This window comes from Culicoides brevitarsis, chromosome 3 (assembly GCF_036172545.1).
Source record: "Culicoides brevitarsis isolate CSIRO-B50_1 chromosome 3, AGI_CSIRO_Cbre_v1, whole genome shotgun sequence".
NCBI lineage: Eukaryota > Metazoa > Arthropoda > Insecta > Diptera > Ceratopogonidae > Culicoides > Culicoides brevitarsis.
This window is the reverse complement of record NC_087087.1, coordinates 39989-55349: the sequence shown is the minus strand read 5'-3', so window position 1 is coordinate 55349 and position 15361 is coordinate 39989. Positions and strand designations below refer to the sequence as shown.

Below are 15361 nucleotides of genomic sequence, written 5' to 3'. Positions count from 1 at the left end.
ATTTCATCATAAACAGTTTTAGTAAGTAACAAACACAAAAAAAAACATAGTGAATATATATATAAAAAAAAATTGATGTAAAAGGAAATTTTTGCAAAAGTAAATTAAATAAAGAAAGAAAAAATCATTATCAGAAAACTTTTGTTGAAAAACATATCGTCCTTTAAAAATTTGAGGTAAGATTTTTCATATTTTAATATTTTTTGCGTATGAAATTACAAAAAAAAAAGAAATCAAAGAATTAATTAAACATAAATCACGCAATGTCATAAGCGTCAAAAACACATAAAGATTTTCCGAGATAACATTACCCTCCGTAAAATTTGTCGCATCGCTGCAAAATCAACACACAATTAAATTCAAATTCTCACTAACAATAAAAATCTTTTATTATTACTATTCCAATATAAACAAATCATAAATCCCAAATAAGATGCACGTGAGTCACACGTGCGAGAGTCAGGTTCTTCGCTCAAACTTGATGACAGAAACAATCAAATTTATTTTAATAACGTACTTGTTTAAAACTTTATGTCTCCCGTTTGTGTTGTTAGGAATTAAAATTAACCGATGATTAGTTACACGCCCGGCAAACGTTTCTGCCAACGAGCACAGCAACGAATCAATTTATAAAGTTTTTCTTGATTGTTTGATTATTTATGGGGATAGAAGTTGGTGAGAATAGAGTTGTGTAAAGTATTCCCTCGTTTAAATACAAATTTCGTTCGAACACGCTTCACAATTATTTCGATGATTGTAACAGCAAAAAAAACGTTACTGAATTTGAGAAAGACAAACTTTTATCAAAAATGTAATTTAACGAGCACTTTCACGAAAAAAAAACAATTCATCGAAAAATGTTTCTTGGATAAAGCGATTGGAAACACGAGCGAAAGATTAAACGAATTCCAGGTATCTTTTTTTTGTTACATGTGTCTTCCGCTTACTTTACCTCTTTGTGATGATTTTGGTAACAAGGGTAACAAGCACGTAATAAAATTTAATCCTTGAACATAATTGTTGGTACAAGTGCTTTGCATGTGCGATTCCTGAAGAGAGTATATCACAAATAATTCACTATCAATAAATCCGTTACAGTTATTTTAATTAAGAGGATTTATTTCATGCTCAATTTCGTCACACACAAGTGATCAGTAATCCTAAATTGATTAATTTTAACTCACTTTTCCAAAAGCTTATTATTATGAGGGAAAAGGTTGTATTGATAAAAAAAAATATGGATTCAAAAACGCGTTAAGAAGAAAAGGCGAAACAACAAGTCTCATGAATACTAAAAATATTGTTTTCTTGATTTTTTACGACTTTTATATTCGTTCTTATTTTATATTCTTAACAATTCCTTATTCTTATTTTACTTTGCACAAGGAAGTACGTTAAAATTGTTTTTCTTTTTAAGACGACTTTTGTTGGTTTTCCCTTTTTTTATTTATTATTATTGTTCAAAAAGGGGAGACGAAGACAAAAAAGACTTGTCTCTCACATTTAGATACTTACTATGAAAAACCCAAAAATGTTCATCTGTTGATTGTATTTTTATTTATTTAAGAACTACAAAAAGGAACGACAATCTCATTAAAAATAGAAAAAAAAGAATGGACCAAGAATCACACATTTAGTAAAAAAAAATTAATCTGCTATCTAAATAGATGAGATTGCAACTTTTCTTTACTAAATTTATAAAGTGAAAGACCACCAACTCTGAATTTCTCCCTTACTTTCTTCTTTTTCAGTAGAAATTAAGTTGATTTTCAATTGTATGAGAAAATGCATCCTTTCGAAAAATCAAAGTCAATTAAATGCCCGCAAGTATTATTTCTTGCATTTGACTTGTTTGATTTTTTACATCTTGAAGCATTATGGACAGTTGATTGATTCGGGTGAGACTTTTTCCGAGATATCTTGCATTTATCCTTCCGCAAAAGTAAATTTATAGTAATTTTTGTTTTCATCAGAAATGCCAACACACTAAATTTACATGAGACCACCTTTGATGACGCGCGACAGGAATCTATCGTCAATGAATATGAACATAGGGGAAGGGCGCGTCTTAAAACAGCAAAATAAATATTAAATGAACAAATTATTTCTTCAATAATTTATTGAGGAATAAAATTAGAGAAAACGACACAGGGTGCACTGATGCTCATCTACTATTTCAATAGAAAAGCGGGCAATTGGTTTTATGTGAGTGATCAATCATAAATAATTATTATTTACAAGAAAAAATGTGAAGGTGCTTCAGAAGTCATTTAGGTGTGCAAGAAATTTCCATCAGGACGATTTTCGTGTGAATCGCTATGGGAACAATTCATCTAAATTTTTTGAACACGTTTTTTTTTTTTGATGTAATGCTTCATCGTTTTACTTAAATAAATTTCATTGCTATTAAAATGCAATATACCATTTACGGAAATCCTTTTGCTCGTCAGTTTGAACAACTTTCTTTTGTTCTACGTTGATTCTTACATCAGGCAGTAATGCAGTAAATTAGCTTTTTTCCACTTTTGACGTTTCTTTCATCTTTTTCTTTCAAATGGTGACAAAAGCTTAAAAGCAAACTTCTCAGCACATTCTCACGCAACAACCATCATGACTATGAGACTTTCAAATTCAAGAGAAATTTTATATTTATAATTAATCTTTGAAATACGTTAATTCAAATGCCTTGATATAAAAGACAAGACAGATATACCATTTTGGTTAAATTAAAAAAAAACTTTCAATAGATAAGTTTGAAAATATAAACAAACAAATAAAAGTCAGTGTCTTTCATTTCAAGAAAGGTGAGTAACCATAAAAAGCGAACAAAAGATGGACTATTGTAATCTCTAAAATGGCTGTCAGACACATATAAACAACATAAATTCTATGCTATAAGGCCACCCAATGGATAGTTTTTTTTATTTTTGATGAAGTGCTCGAGACATACGAAACATGAATATGAAAAAATAAAAAAAATGCTTTTTTTTGTTTATATTCGCGTTCGTGCATTGGAATTTTTCTTACTAAAACGTGACTTGCATAATATTATTTCATGTCTTATTTCTTGTTTCAATCGTATCCTCTTCAGGTGTCTGCCTACAATTGACGGATGAGTGATGAATAAAACCTCATAAAATTGCAAATTTAATTCAACTCAAAAACTAAAATTTTAGAAGTTAAAAATCACTGACCATATAATTGGATCCATACAACATGTAAGTTAGTACTATTATAATGTAAATTATGGCAATCTGCCCCTAAAGATAACACAACTTTATTATAATCTGCCGAAAGTTTATATAACGCCCTTTTTGTCCGAAAAAGTATCACACAAAGAATCGTTTTATATCGCCTGTTGGTTCATCTATAGTTATTTTCATTTGTACATACATATGAGGTGCCTATTTTATTTTATTTACACAAAGAAAAAATTCAATTATAAACATAAAACATTTTTCATTAATCTGTTACTGACATGTTAAACTGACCAAATATAATTTATCCAGGACAGCATACGCCTGTCTTGTTTTTATATAGAAAAATCTGTTTTTGTTGTAAAATACTATATATATACTATATGTATTAAATATATGTACCAATACGAATCCAAAAGAGTAAATTTTTTGGTGAGCTTGAAAAATATATTAGCAATAAAAAGTACATTTGGAAAAAAACGAAACTAAATTTTTCATTGACAATTTTTTTCTTTCTTTCGTTTCGTTTTGAATTATGCATTTGTTAAATCTCTCAAATAATATCTTTTAATTGAGAAAAATCGTTTATAATTGGGAATTTTTCTCTTTCTATGCTTATTTTAATGAGGAAACGGCACTTGTAACATGTCATTTTTTACTTTGGTATTGTCTGAATATTTTCTGTGACTTATCTGAAACGTGACATTGAACGGTATTTTAAAAAACGTCGACATTCGCACGACTTTAAATCATTTCGTCCCTTTGTACTTTGTCATGTAATTATAATGGAACACTTGTATTTGCCAGACACCGCATCATTTTCATCTGTTTCAACTTAAAACAATAGTCAAGAAACATATTTTGATTGTTCAGTCACGTTTCACGTATGATGATAATAAATTTGATATGAAAAGGAAGAAAGGATATAGAGGCGGATGTTATTTTTTTTTCTTTTCAAATCACGCTGCAAGAGAAGTATTATAATAGTATGAAACAAATGTCTACGCATTTTTATCATAATATTAATTACTTTTCCAAAATATGAACAAATAATAGGTTTTACAATAATTTATTCAATATAGGAAAAGAACAAAGCATTAACTATTAATTATAATAAACTAATTACAAATCATAAGAGTGTAACGATAAGTTCACATGAAAAATGACTTGAAATTCTAAAAATCCTTTAAATTATTTACAATCAATTATAAGTTGATCTCAACATAATAAAAGAGTGTTTTTGGGTTGAATATCAAAATAATGCGATGTTTATATAAATTAAAAAAGATAATATTCACGCCCTTCGCGAATTATTTCTCTCCTCCGTTGTTTGTGACAAACATCATACAATTATTATCTAAATAGAGGGTGTCAATCATTATTACGACTGAACACGTTAAATTACGTTAACTTTGCAATAATAATAAATACTAACAAGTTCAAACTCCCCTCGTCACTTTAAAACGCCTTCTATTTTCCTTCTCAACACAACAATAAACTAACAATGATATAATAATTGAATAATTTTCTGCATATGACAGCATTTTTCATTGTATATTTTCTTTAATGATAACATAAATGACATTTGTTAGATCTTACGCGTGTTTTAGTTCAAATAAAACAAAAATTAAAGTGAGATAGAAAACCTTACATATTTAAGCTAACAAAAAATTCCATTTGTTTTTGTTTCAAATCATCATAAACATTATACATAGTACCTTGAATAATCAATGAAAAAACAAGATTATATTAAATATATATCATATATTATGTTAATCAGGCTTTACACTATTTGTAATATGTTTACATAATTTGAAATGTTTTAAATAACGAATAGTTAGATTTGTTTCTAAATGCTTTTATAATGAAAGAAAGTGAAAAAATTGTAACTCCAAACTTTTTTAATGGAGGCATTTTATCACATTTATCAATCAAACACAGATCCGACTATGAACGTAGATACGTGTTTTCTTTCTCATCTTTCTTGTATATATATATATATATACTTTTGTTTCAACCTTATGTGCATGCAACTGTAACGTTTTTATTATATTTAACGCATGCGCCTCTTTCACGATTGGTCGAACGAAAAGGCAAAAAATAAAATGAAATACACACGCACACAAATACTGCTTGGGGGAAAACAAGAATGTATTGTGATGTTAAAGTAAAAATATAGATATGTTGTGATTTTATGTGGCCCATGAAACATGATATGTGTGAATGAAACGTATATTTACGCAATTAGTCTTACAATAAAAGCCATTCCAATTGTTTTTTGGTGTGTGGGCAAGGTACGAGATTCTTACAAGAATGTGATATGGCTAATGATGGTTAAATATGCGGGTCTCGTATTCCGTATTTAAGTAGAATTTCGGATGTTGGTAATTTAATATATTATTTTTATTGGATATCTCGAAGAATGAGATCGTTAAAGACAAAAACAAATCAAGTGGGTTCAAACACGTGCAATGAATATCTAGAATAACGATGGTTGCCATCGCAATTTTTAGTAAACCAGCGATTAAACACAAAGTAGGGGATTGTAGTTTGCCAGTTTTGAATGATTCTAAATTAAAATGAAAACAATATTTGACTACCAATTATGTTTTTTTTTTCGTTGCAAATTACGCTAAAACTTGATTTTAAGTTAGATATTTTTTAACGATGATTTTCGTTTCGAATGTTAAATGAAGCAAATGGAGGCTTAAATAAATGCTTAAAGTCTAAATGCTCTCACAATTTGTTTTCTAAACATTTTTTAAAGTTTTAGTCTTTATTTTTACATTTTTGAAATCCATCAACCATTGAAGAGACTGCGAAAAAAGAAAATTCCATATTTTTTACGTAAAGACGTATTATTTCCCCATTTTTTTATATTTGTCCATTTTCAAGCTTTACAACCATTAACATTCAAGATAATTTCTATATTTTCAAAAAGAAAATAATGTAAAATTTAGTTTTACTTGCAACTTTCGTTTCGGATGTCAAAATTAAAGAAATTAAGGCTTAAAAAAGCTGTGTGTTTGAAATGATAAGTTAAAATACTTGTGTTAAGGAAACATGAATAGATTGATATAGCAGTTCATCAATAAATTTTTGTTTCACATGTCACTCGCTACCATACACAAAAAAAAAATCATAAGTACCCACTCATCAATTCATAATGTATATAATACAATATAATCCAACGATCCTTTAAAAAACTGAAAAACAATAGCATTTGATACTCAACAGAACATATACTACAAAAATAATAATAAAGACATACATTCACCATTGTTCGCATCAAACTTATCAATAAGTTCAACGGATTTTATGCCCTTTTATAATGTTTTATTTTTGGTATACTTACTACATTCACAATATGGTCTTTATATCAACTGAAATTTCGCTAAATAAAAATAAAAAAAACCATGACTTCATTTATTTATGAAAAATTATAATGTGTAGATGGCGAGCAGTAAATTTTCAAGTGGTTACCCGCTAACTATTTTTTTTTGAAATATATATATTGACAGAATAAAATGTGAAGAGTAATCTAACGACAATTGAATTTCTTAGTAGAGATGAAATGTTATAACCGTTATTACTTGAAACCTCAATCATTAATATTCTGCATTTTTAGATAATTATGTAATATAAATTATAAAACTAATTTTTGTGATTAGCCAATATATTGAATATACATATATTTTGTAATTTCGTTAAACATTCAAGAGGCTTATCAATTTTTTTAACCTAACAATCCTAAATTTAAAGTTAATGTTTTTACGTGATAAATTTAAAGTTAATATTTTTAATAGAAGTTCATGTCTCTTATTTACTTTCTGTACTAAAAGAATATAAAAGTAGTATATAAATATATACAATTACGTTGCACATGCAAAGATCATGAAAAATTTATTTAATATCGTTTCCAGCTTCCGCCCCGACTTTGATGATAATTATTAAAGTTTTGTCCTTGATTTTGTCCAGAATTATTGTATCGCCCTTGAGATGCTTGATTTGAAGGGTACATATTTTGATACGATCCTCCTTGACTTCGTGGATTGTAACCGCGATCAGAGCCCGTTTGCGATGGATATGATGGAGGATGCCGTTGTTGTTGGTTATTATATCTATGTGCATTATTTCCGGATTGATAACTTCCTGTGCTATAATCTCTCCCGTAAGAGCGTTGTTGTTGTTGATAGTTGTTGCGACGGTCGGTAGGATCTGAAAAGTGTTAAAAAATTGTTTATTCATCTCACTTCAATATGATTATTTTTTAATTTTTTTTTTAAAGAGCACTTGATAAAAAAGACGTCTGATTTTTTTTATTTTTTCAAGTGCAGAGTGTTATCAGTGACGGCACAAATTTACTTTTTAATAAAAAGAGCATTCTGCATTTTGTACAATTTCTATTCAAATCTTTCATTCATTTTCATTCAACAAAGTAAAATGAAAAATAACGTGTACAGTAACCACTTGTCTTATCATCTGCATTTATTCACAATTGTGTGCTTCTTCTCGACTCATATACACAGATTCAAGTGGCCTACTCATTGACAGTCTCATCATCATCATCGTTTCCGTCGTTACATCAGGTAAGTGTAAGAAGCGCCATAAGATGCAACATACCAATAAAGTGCATCCATTAAACTTTTTGATACATAAATTATGAATAAAATTACAGCATTCAATGGGCATTCGTCGGCTTTCAAATGCCATACAATTTAGTTAAATGTGTATTAAGAGGAGTTGTGATAACAAAAGATGAAGAAAAAAAGACACATATATTTTTTTATTTTGAATTTGAATAACTTAATGAGAATGGAAAAGAGAATTAGTCATTAACAGTACTTTTTCAAGAACTATACTGATTTTTTTATCATTTAAAACAAATGAAAATTGAAATAAAAAAAACCTAATGATATTGAACAAGTGTCGTACCAAAGGGCAAACAAGTAAATATTTTTTTCATAATAATATTTATCGTCGTCATAACATTGCACTTGTATTTTGAGAAAAAGTTTGCATACATCAGCATAAAGTCATATTTAACAGACCTACGTAATTTAATACATGTAAAAAAAACAATCAATTAAAACTTTTTTGGACTACCTGCACAAATTTGAATGTGTCTTTTTAGTATACGTTTGCATCGTTAGTTGAACACTTCTACAAGCTGTGAATAAAAGTGCATTTTTGCATCGTATCGCGTTTGTTGAAAACAAATTTGACCATCCATCGAGTGCTAAACATCCGAAAAAATGAATAAATGGCTTTGCTTATGGTTTTTGTTATTGCCATCAGTCTTAAAGGCACATTATTTGCACGAATGTAAAGAGGGTTATAGAAAATTTCAAATAGTTTGCACTTTTGTAAACATCAGAAGAAACAATACAATACAAAATGCAGCTTTCGAAATGCGCTCGAATCAATACATTAGAACAGTGATATTTGAAAATTCAACTATATCTGAACTACCACGTACAATTTTTCAAAAATTACCAAATTTGGAAAATCTTACAATGAGCAACGTTGGACTAATAGATGAATTGCACAAGTATTCATTTGAAAAGGCGAATGCTTTAATCATACTAAATCTCATGAAAAATAATTTGACAGCTGTGGAAAAACATACCTTTTCTGAAGCAAAAAAAATACAAATCATCGATTTATCATATAATTCAATATCAAAAGTTGACGTCTTGGCGTTTGAAACAACAAATTTAAGACGTTTAACTTTATCACAAAACTTACTTGAAAGTTTACCTAACGAAATTTTTAACAAAGTACAAAATATTTCCATGATAGATTTATCGTATAATAAATTAAGAGACATAGAAAGACATCTCTTCATAAACTGTAAGAAGTTGCAAAATTTAAATTTACAGGGCAATCATTTGAAACATATTGCACTTACACTGCCATTCACAGTGCGTAGTTTAGATTTTTCCGACAATCGTATTGAAGACATTTTCATCGAACCGATTCACAATCGTACAAATATAGATCTCAGAGAACTCCTTAGGTTCATTGCAAACAACAATTCAATCAATAGTTTTGATGTACATACGGATTTTATCTTAACATACGTTGATTTGACACAAAACAATCTGAGTGACATCAAAAACATTAGCAAAATGTCCACAATAATTGAATTAAGCCTTGCTTTTAATCCTGATATTGGTGAATTGCCTTTGAATGTTTTCGAAAATATGACAAGCTTATTGTCTCTCAACTTGGAACACACAAATTTAGGTCGTTTGGATTTCGGAACATTCTCACAAACGACAAAACTTAGAAGTTTGGATATTTCTTACAATAATTTGGATGAAATTGATTTAGATATGTTAGCTGCACTTTCATCCTTAGAGGAAATATCATTAATAGGTAATAATTTGACGAAATTGGAGTACAATGGATTAATAGAGCTATTTCCAAAACTTCGATTTATTGGCATTTCTAATAATAACTTTGAATGTAAAAATTTGGCAAATATATTAAAGTATTTGAACAAACAAAACATTCGACTGCTCGAAGATCCTTACAAGGAAAATCATTTAATGGGACAAAATCTTAAAGGAATTTCTTGCCACAACACACCCGCAGTTTTACATACAGAGAAACAAATTCAAGACATAAATGATATTCAAGAAACAAAAGCACGCCTTGCTAAAATTAGCGGAAGAAAAGAAACACGAACGATAGATTCAGATGCTCGAGTGAAAGATGAGGGTTCAAGTGCCGACGTTAAAGCCATCAAGATCATGGTTTTTACTTTGTTACTAATTAACTTGATTTTCTTCGGTATAAAGTTGGGGCGTTACTTAAAAACCAAAAAAAGCTCACATTCTATGCGTTTGAGTGGTGCAATCCAAGAAGAGAATCTTATGGAAGATTTGGTTTCATAACAAATAAAGAAAAATCACATTTTCTCATAAATATACAGCGCATTTATAATTATAAGACAAAAAAAATAATAATAAACTTGCTTTTAAAAAGTTTTTGCTTCCGTTATGGAAGTAAGAAAGTTGTTTAAAACAAACATGTGAATAAATGAAATATTTATTTATGAAACTTTTCCACAAAACACAATTTAAACTTTTTCATCATTATATTGCGTCACTTCCCATTACATTTTTCACCCGTTTTCCAAACATACGATTTTCTTTCAAAAACATGACAAACAGCACGTAAAGCTAATTAAAAATGACAGATCCTGTAATATCATAATAATTATTAATCACGTTCTTTTAAGTAAAGATGCAGATAATACGAGTTTCGTAAATTTTGACCATCTTCATTATTTCCATAAAAAATTTCTCTCTCTTTTAAATTTTTTTTTTCACTTTTGAATTGATTTCAACAAACAACTTGTTATTGTTTTGATTACGTCAAAAAGTATTTTGCTAAGCACTTCAACATCATAACAACTTGGCAACAATGACGAGAATTCTCTGACGTGTTTTTGCTTTTGAACAATATTCTTCATGAAAAAATTGATAAAAAAATCTTAATTTATGTTTGAATTCTCCGATTGACTATTTCATTGAATTTGAGGATAATTGGATGGATTACGGCTTAAATATTTTACGATACTAAAGAAAACAAAAACCGAGAAAGGTTACGACAAAAACTACGTCAATACTTGCAAATGTTAAGAGGTCAAGGCGATTATCAATCATAACAGATTAAAGATGATTTTTTAACGAGAACAAAACGTGCGGAAAAGATTTCCTTAAAATGGAAAATTTTCACGTGCGTCATTTACGTTCTTCTTGTGAATATAGGCTGAATATTTAGACTATATGTTTGCAGTAATAATACATTAAAATTGCAAAACATTTGAATCTTCAGCGATATTATTTTTAAACAAGTTTTATCAATCTATTATAAATTGTTTGAAAATCACACGTTACCAAATACCATATCATTTTGAGCCTATGTACTTACTTGATTGGTATGCTGGAGGACCAACAGAACTATAAGTTCCTCCTCTGTCTTGTCTTTGTTGATATTGATTGCCGTTTCCAACACTATTATAATTGTTATTTGTATAATGGTTCAACATTCGATGCCCTGATTGATCCAGGTAACCTTGTTGTGTGCGATTTCCAAAGCCTATATAACAAAAATGTCAGAAAATATTTTAATGAATATATCGTAAAAACCGTGTAAAATATATCATACCTATTTGTGGTTTATAATTCGGATCATTATTATCGTGCGATTTCAATACCCTTTTGGGCATAATAGCCCCATCTAATTTTCTCGCAGGAAAAATAAAATCTATATCATACACTGGATTGCGAAAGTAAACGGTCAAAACTCTATTATCCTCAATTGCATGAAGGCTCTTTAGGGGTGAAAAAACTGTTTCTCCAATTTCGATACATTCATTTGTCAATAAGATGAAACCTTGCATTCCATCAATTGTAATGGGAATTTCTTTGTTATGCTCCATTTTTTCCTCATAATACTTCGATATGAGTTTGTAATTAGAACATCCAGTACCGATATACAATCGTTCTTCGCCCGTTGTGTTTCGTTTTTCTAACAAAGACAAGAAAAATTGGTAAACAGCTTGAACAGTTTTAATGTTTTAACCAACTTACTTTCTTCTTCAGACAATTTTTCTCTAAATGGAGCTAAAGCTTTGAATAACCGTTGCTCATCAACAAAAGGTAGCAACGCAACACCTTGCCACGCAAACTTCTTTCCATTTAAATCAATCTTAAAGTCCTCCGGATAAAAGTCAATTATAACTGATTTCTAAAATAAAAATATGAACAATGAAATATAATAATGAACATAAAAAATTAAGTACACTTACAGGATCTACCATCAATTCGGCAAAAACATCAGGAATATGTTTCTTACTTGCAGCTGGAAAGACTCCCATTAATTGCTCCAACGGTTTAAAAGGTTGTCCTTTGTCAAATTTTGTACTCAAACCTGAGATATTCATGAAGTCAGAAGCAAATGGCGCGTAATGATAAGGAAAATACCATCCCCAAGATGCGCATCCTTGATAATAGTATTTTAATACCCAACAAAGTCCTCGAACATATTCCAAAGCAACTGTTTGTCTAAATTGAATATTTTCCGGCTGAACATCAAACTTTGATTCATAATAACGATCTTTGAATCCAGACTCCCATAGACGAACCTCATCATGTGCTTGATCATCTTCTTCTTCTTCTTTTTCAACATCATCTACTTTACGTTTTGTTCCTCGACGATCTTCTTCAAAGCTGCTATTTTGACTACTTGAATTTAGACTCGAGTTCTTTGAAGATTGATTTGACGAGTTTTCACGTTGCATTCCAATAATTCGAAAATTAGCTGCTTCTTGACGAACATTTGTCAATGCACTTGGCGTAAAACCTTTGCCGAGTGCCGTTGGAGCGAATTGAGAGTTCATCATTGCAGAGAAATCGGGTCTTTGTTGTTTTGCTTGTTCTTGAAGCTTTCGTCTTTTTGCATTTTCTTTGTATCGTAATTCAGATTTTTGTCTTTCTTTAAAAATTTGATCTTCCATATAACCCAAATCTGTCATTATCATTTCGACTCTTTCCAAAGCAACTTCTCCTGAGTCTGTCAAATATCCGCCTGTCTTATAAACACATTTTTTATACAAATTAATGAGTCGATCTATGGCGTTCTCACGAATCTCCAAACTTGGTAAATGCGGTAAGAAATCATTACCAACGAAGAAACACATGAAAACCCAATCATCCAATACACGATCAAAGTTATATTCGAAAGGTAGATTCGGCATTTCCAATTCTCGTTCGAGATATTCTCGTAACACGGAAAGTCGAACGAAGATGTATTGTGTTTCTTTTCCAAAAACTGGAACATCAGGCTCGCCTCCTACAGTTGCAAGGCCTTGACAATCTTTGGAATCGTGTCCCAAACAGTTGCAAACATCACAAGGGCGAGGTTTATTTGGCAAAAATTCCTCTCGAATGATAGTAAAATTTGCTTCATGCGTTGCAAGACCAAGCATGATCAAATCCGCATCAGCTCCGCACAAAACGTGATGCGTATTGGGATCGTGTTCGGGTTGCGAGCGTTGTTTTCGAATGTAATCCATAATTTTGTGTTCTCCTTCGCCGGGAACATTCGCATCTGACAAAATGACTTTGATACCTTTCCATGCAGGATCGTTATTTAGACGATCGTGAATATAGTATTGAAGACATTTGCTTAGACGATCCATGAAGGGCGTGCCTGGCGTAATGCAATTTGAGTCAAAATGTTCTCCTTTTGGCTTTTCCGGAGGCAAAATTGCACCCTTTTGTTTCAACTCTTCACGAATTCTTTCGACTTCGGCAGCTTTTTCAACAGCTTCTTTCGAAGCACGAAAACGACGGGAACGTTGTTGATTCATTTTAGCGCGAGGCGCAACTCCATCGATAGCCATATAAAGTAGCTTTCGAGGACGAACAATATTAAAGAGGCGATCAATACACTCGAAAATGGCAATCATCATTTCGTCTTCATTTTTCGGCGCTGGTTTATCTTCCGGATGAGTGCAAGGATGAATAATTCCATTCATATCCAGATATAAATTATCAAATTCTACTCCATTCGGATTCGGCAAAGTAGCATCTTCGTGAATTGTTTTTCCATCGGCATCTTCGTGCTATCCGAGGTAAAAAAAAAGAAAAAAGTTTTATTTATTGAAAAATTATTTGCACAAAAACCAACTCAGAAAATGTACCTTTTTTTCTACACATTCTATTATTACACTCGGATATTTCCGCGATAACCATCTAAAAAAAGCTGGAACTCCCATTACGCTTTGTCAATTCGATATGAAATGTCTCTTAAATGCTTATTTTGAATTATTTATTTAATTTAGTAAAATCAATTTGTTGTTGTTGACACGAGTTATGGGAAAATCATTTCCATTCGTCTCAAAATTAGTTCCATTTTCTGCCGCATTTCCGCTTTGGTAGCTAAAACAGGATATTGACATGCAGCGCCATCTGACGGCTTATCATTTTCATTCGTCTCAGAAGCCGTACCGTATACGCGTATAGAAACAGGCATCCAGCATGGAATAATGGAAGCGATATTGGAAGTAATGGAAGTCGAGACTGGAAGAAAAAACATAAAATTTTAATTAATAATTTATTTTTTTCATTTAGTTTTTTAAAATTTTAAGGTAATTTTTGAATTTTTATTATTAGGTAAATTTTGCAAAATCAAAAATTATTTTTTTTAAATCAAAACCTTATTATGTATTATTATTTTTTTTTTAATTTTATTTTATTTTTGCAAGTTTTATTTTTAATATTTCTTATTTTTTAAATCAAAAATATGAAAAAAGTTAAAAAAAAAATATTTATTAATAATATTATTATGATTAGGTACAATATTTTTATAAAATATAATAAGAAAAAAAAATTTGAAATTTTAAAATTATCTTTTATAAAAGTTTTCTATGTTTAGGAATTTTTGATTCAATTTGTCTGAAATAATCAAAGGCTTCAGTAGTTTAAACCAATATCATATCGAATAAAAAAGGATTAAAATATTTTTTTTTGTCTCTTCTTACTCGGAAAAAAAGTTTGTGGGATAAAAGTTCGAAAACAAATTTCCTTTAAAGAATTATTCATAAATAATTTAAAAATGTTATAATAATATTTTTAAAATTTATATGATACAATACAGTTCAGTATCAATTTGTATAAACACAATGATTTTATTTTTATTTTCTTGCCCCAATATCTTTCAAATATGAGCTTTCGAAATTATAATTTTATATAAAACAATAATTAAATAAAACGTTATTTATTTATTTGATATCTATGTTAGAGTAATATTATGTTATTTTTTCGTTCCTTCTGCATCTTTCAAAGCACTCTCAATTCCGGCTTTTTTGAGTTCATCAACAAGCTCTCCGTTTTGATGCATTGACAGCAGAATATCGCAACCTCCAACAAACTCCCCATTGATAAAGACTTGAGGGATTGTCGGCCAATTCGAAAAAGTTTTGATTCCTTGAAATGAAAAAAAAAATTCTATGTAAGTTTATTTTTCGGGGTTTTATGATATTTCTCTACCTTGTCTCAAATCCTCATTTTCCAATACATTATGACTATCATATTTGACTCCGTGCATGCTCAGAATCTGAACTACTGCATTTGAAAATCCACATC

General features: G+C 29.8%; 2 protein-coding genes across 2 annotated transcripts; one reads left to right on the top strand and one right to left on the bottom strand.

Moving 5' to 3' along the window:
* Nucleotides 1-6855: 6855 nt before the first annotated feature.
* Nucleotides 6856-14081, bottom strand: LOC134834224 (5'-3' exoribonuclease 2 homolog). The gene is made up of 6 exons (XM_063848808.1): nucleotides 13918-14081; nucleotides 12022-13839; nucleotides 11804-11960; nucleotides 11379-11741; nucleotides 11142-11309; nucleotides 6856-7415 (listed from the first exon to the last, which is right to left on the bottom strand). The coding sequence occupies exons 1-6, from the start codon at nucleotides 13990-13992 to the stop codon at nucleotides 7105-7107; spliced, it is 2892 nt and encodes a 963-aa protein (XP_063704878.1). The 5' UTR covers nucleotides 13993-14081; the 3' UTR covers nucleotides 6856-7104.
* LOC134834918 (leucine-rich repeat-containing protein 15-like) lies at nucleotides 8302-10148 on the top strand. The gene has a single exon (XM_063849724.1). It carries the CDS (start codon nucleotides 8453-8455, stop codon nucleotides 10097-10099), a length of 1647 nt encoding a protein of 548 aa, XP_063705794.1. The 5' UTR covers nucleotides 8302-8452; the 3' UTR covers nucleotides 10100-10148.
* Nucleotides 14082-15361: the final 1280 nt, after the last annotated feature.

Coding starts and splice junctions, on each gene's coding strand:
- LOC134834918 (XM_063849724.1), top strand. CDS start 8,453: ATGAATAAATGGCTTTGCTTATGGTTTTTGTTATTGCCATCAGTCTTA.
- LOC134834224 (XM_063848808.1), bottom strand. CDS start 13,992: ATGGGAGTTCCAGCTTTTTTTAGATGGTTATCGCGGAAATATCCGAGT. Junction 11,310..11,378: donor GAATTATAAACCACAAATAG/GTATGATATATT, acceptor TTTGTTATATAG/GCTTTGGAAATCGCACACAA. Junction 7,416..11,141: donor TCCTCCAGCATACCAATCAA/GTAAGTACATAG, acceptor AACACTTTTCAG/ATCCTACCGACCGTCGCAAC.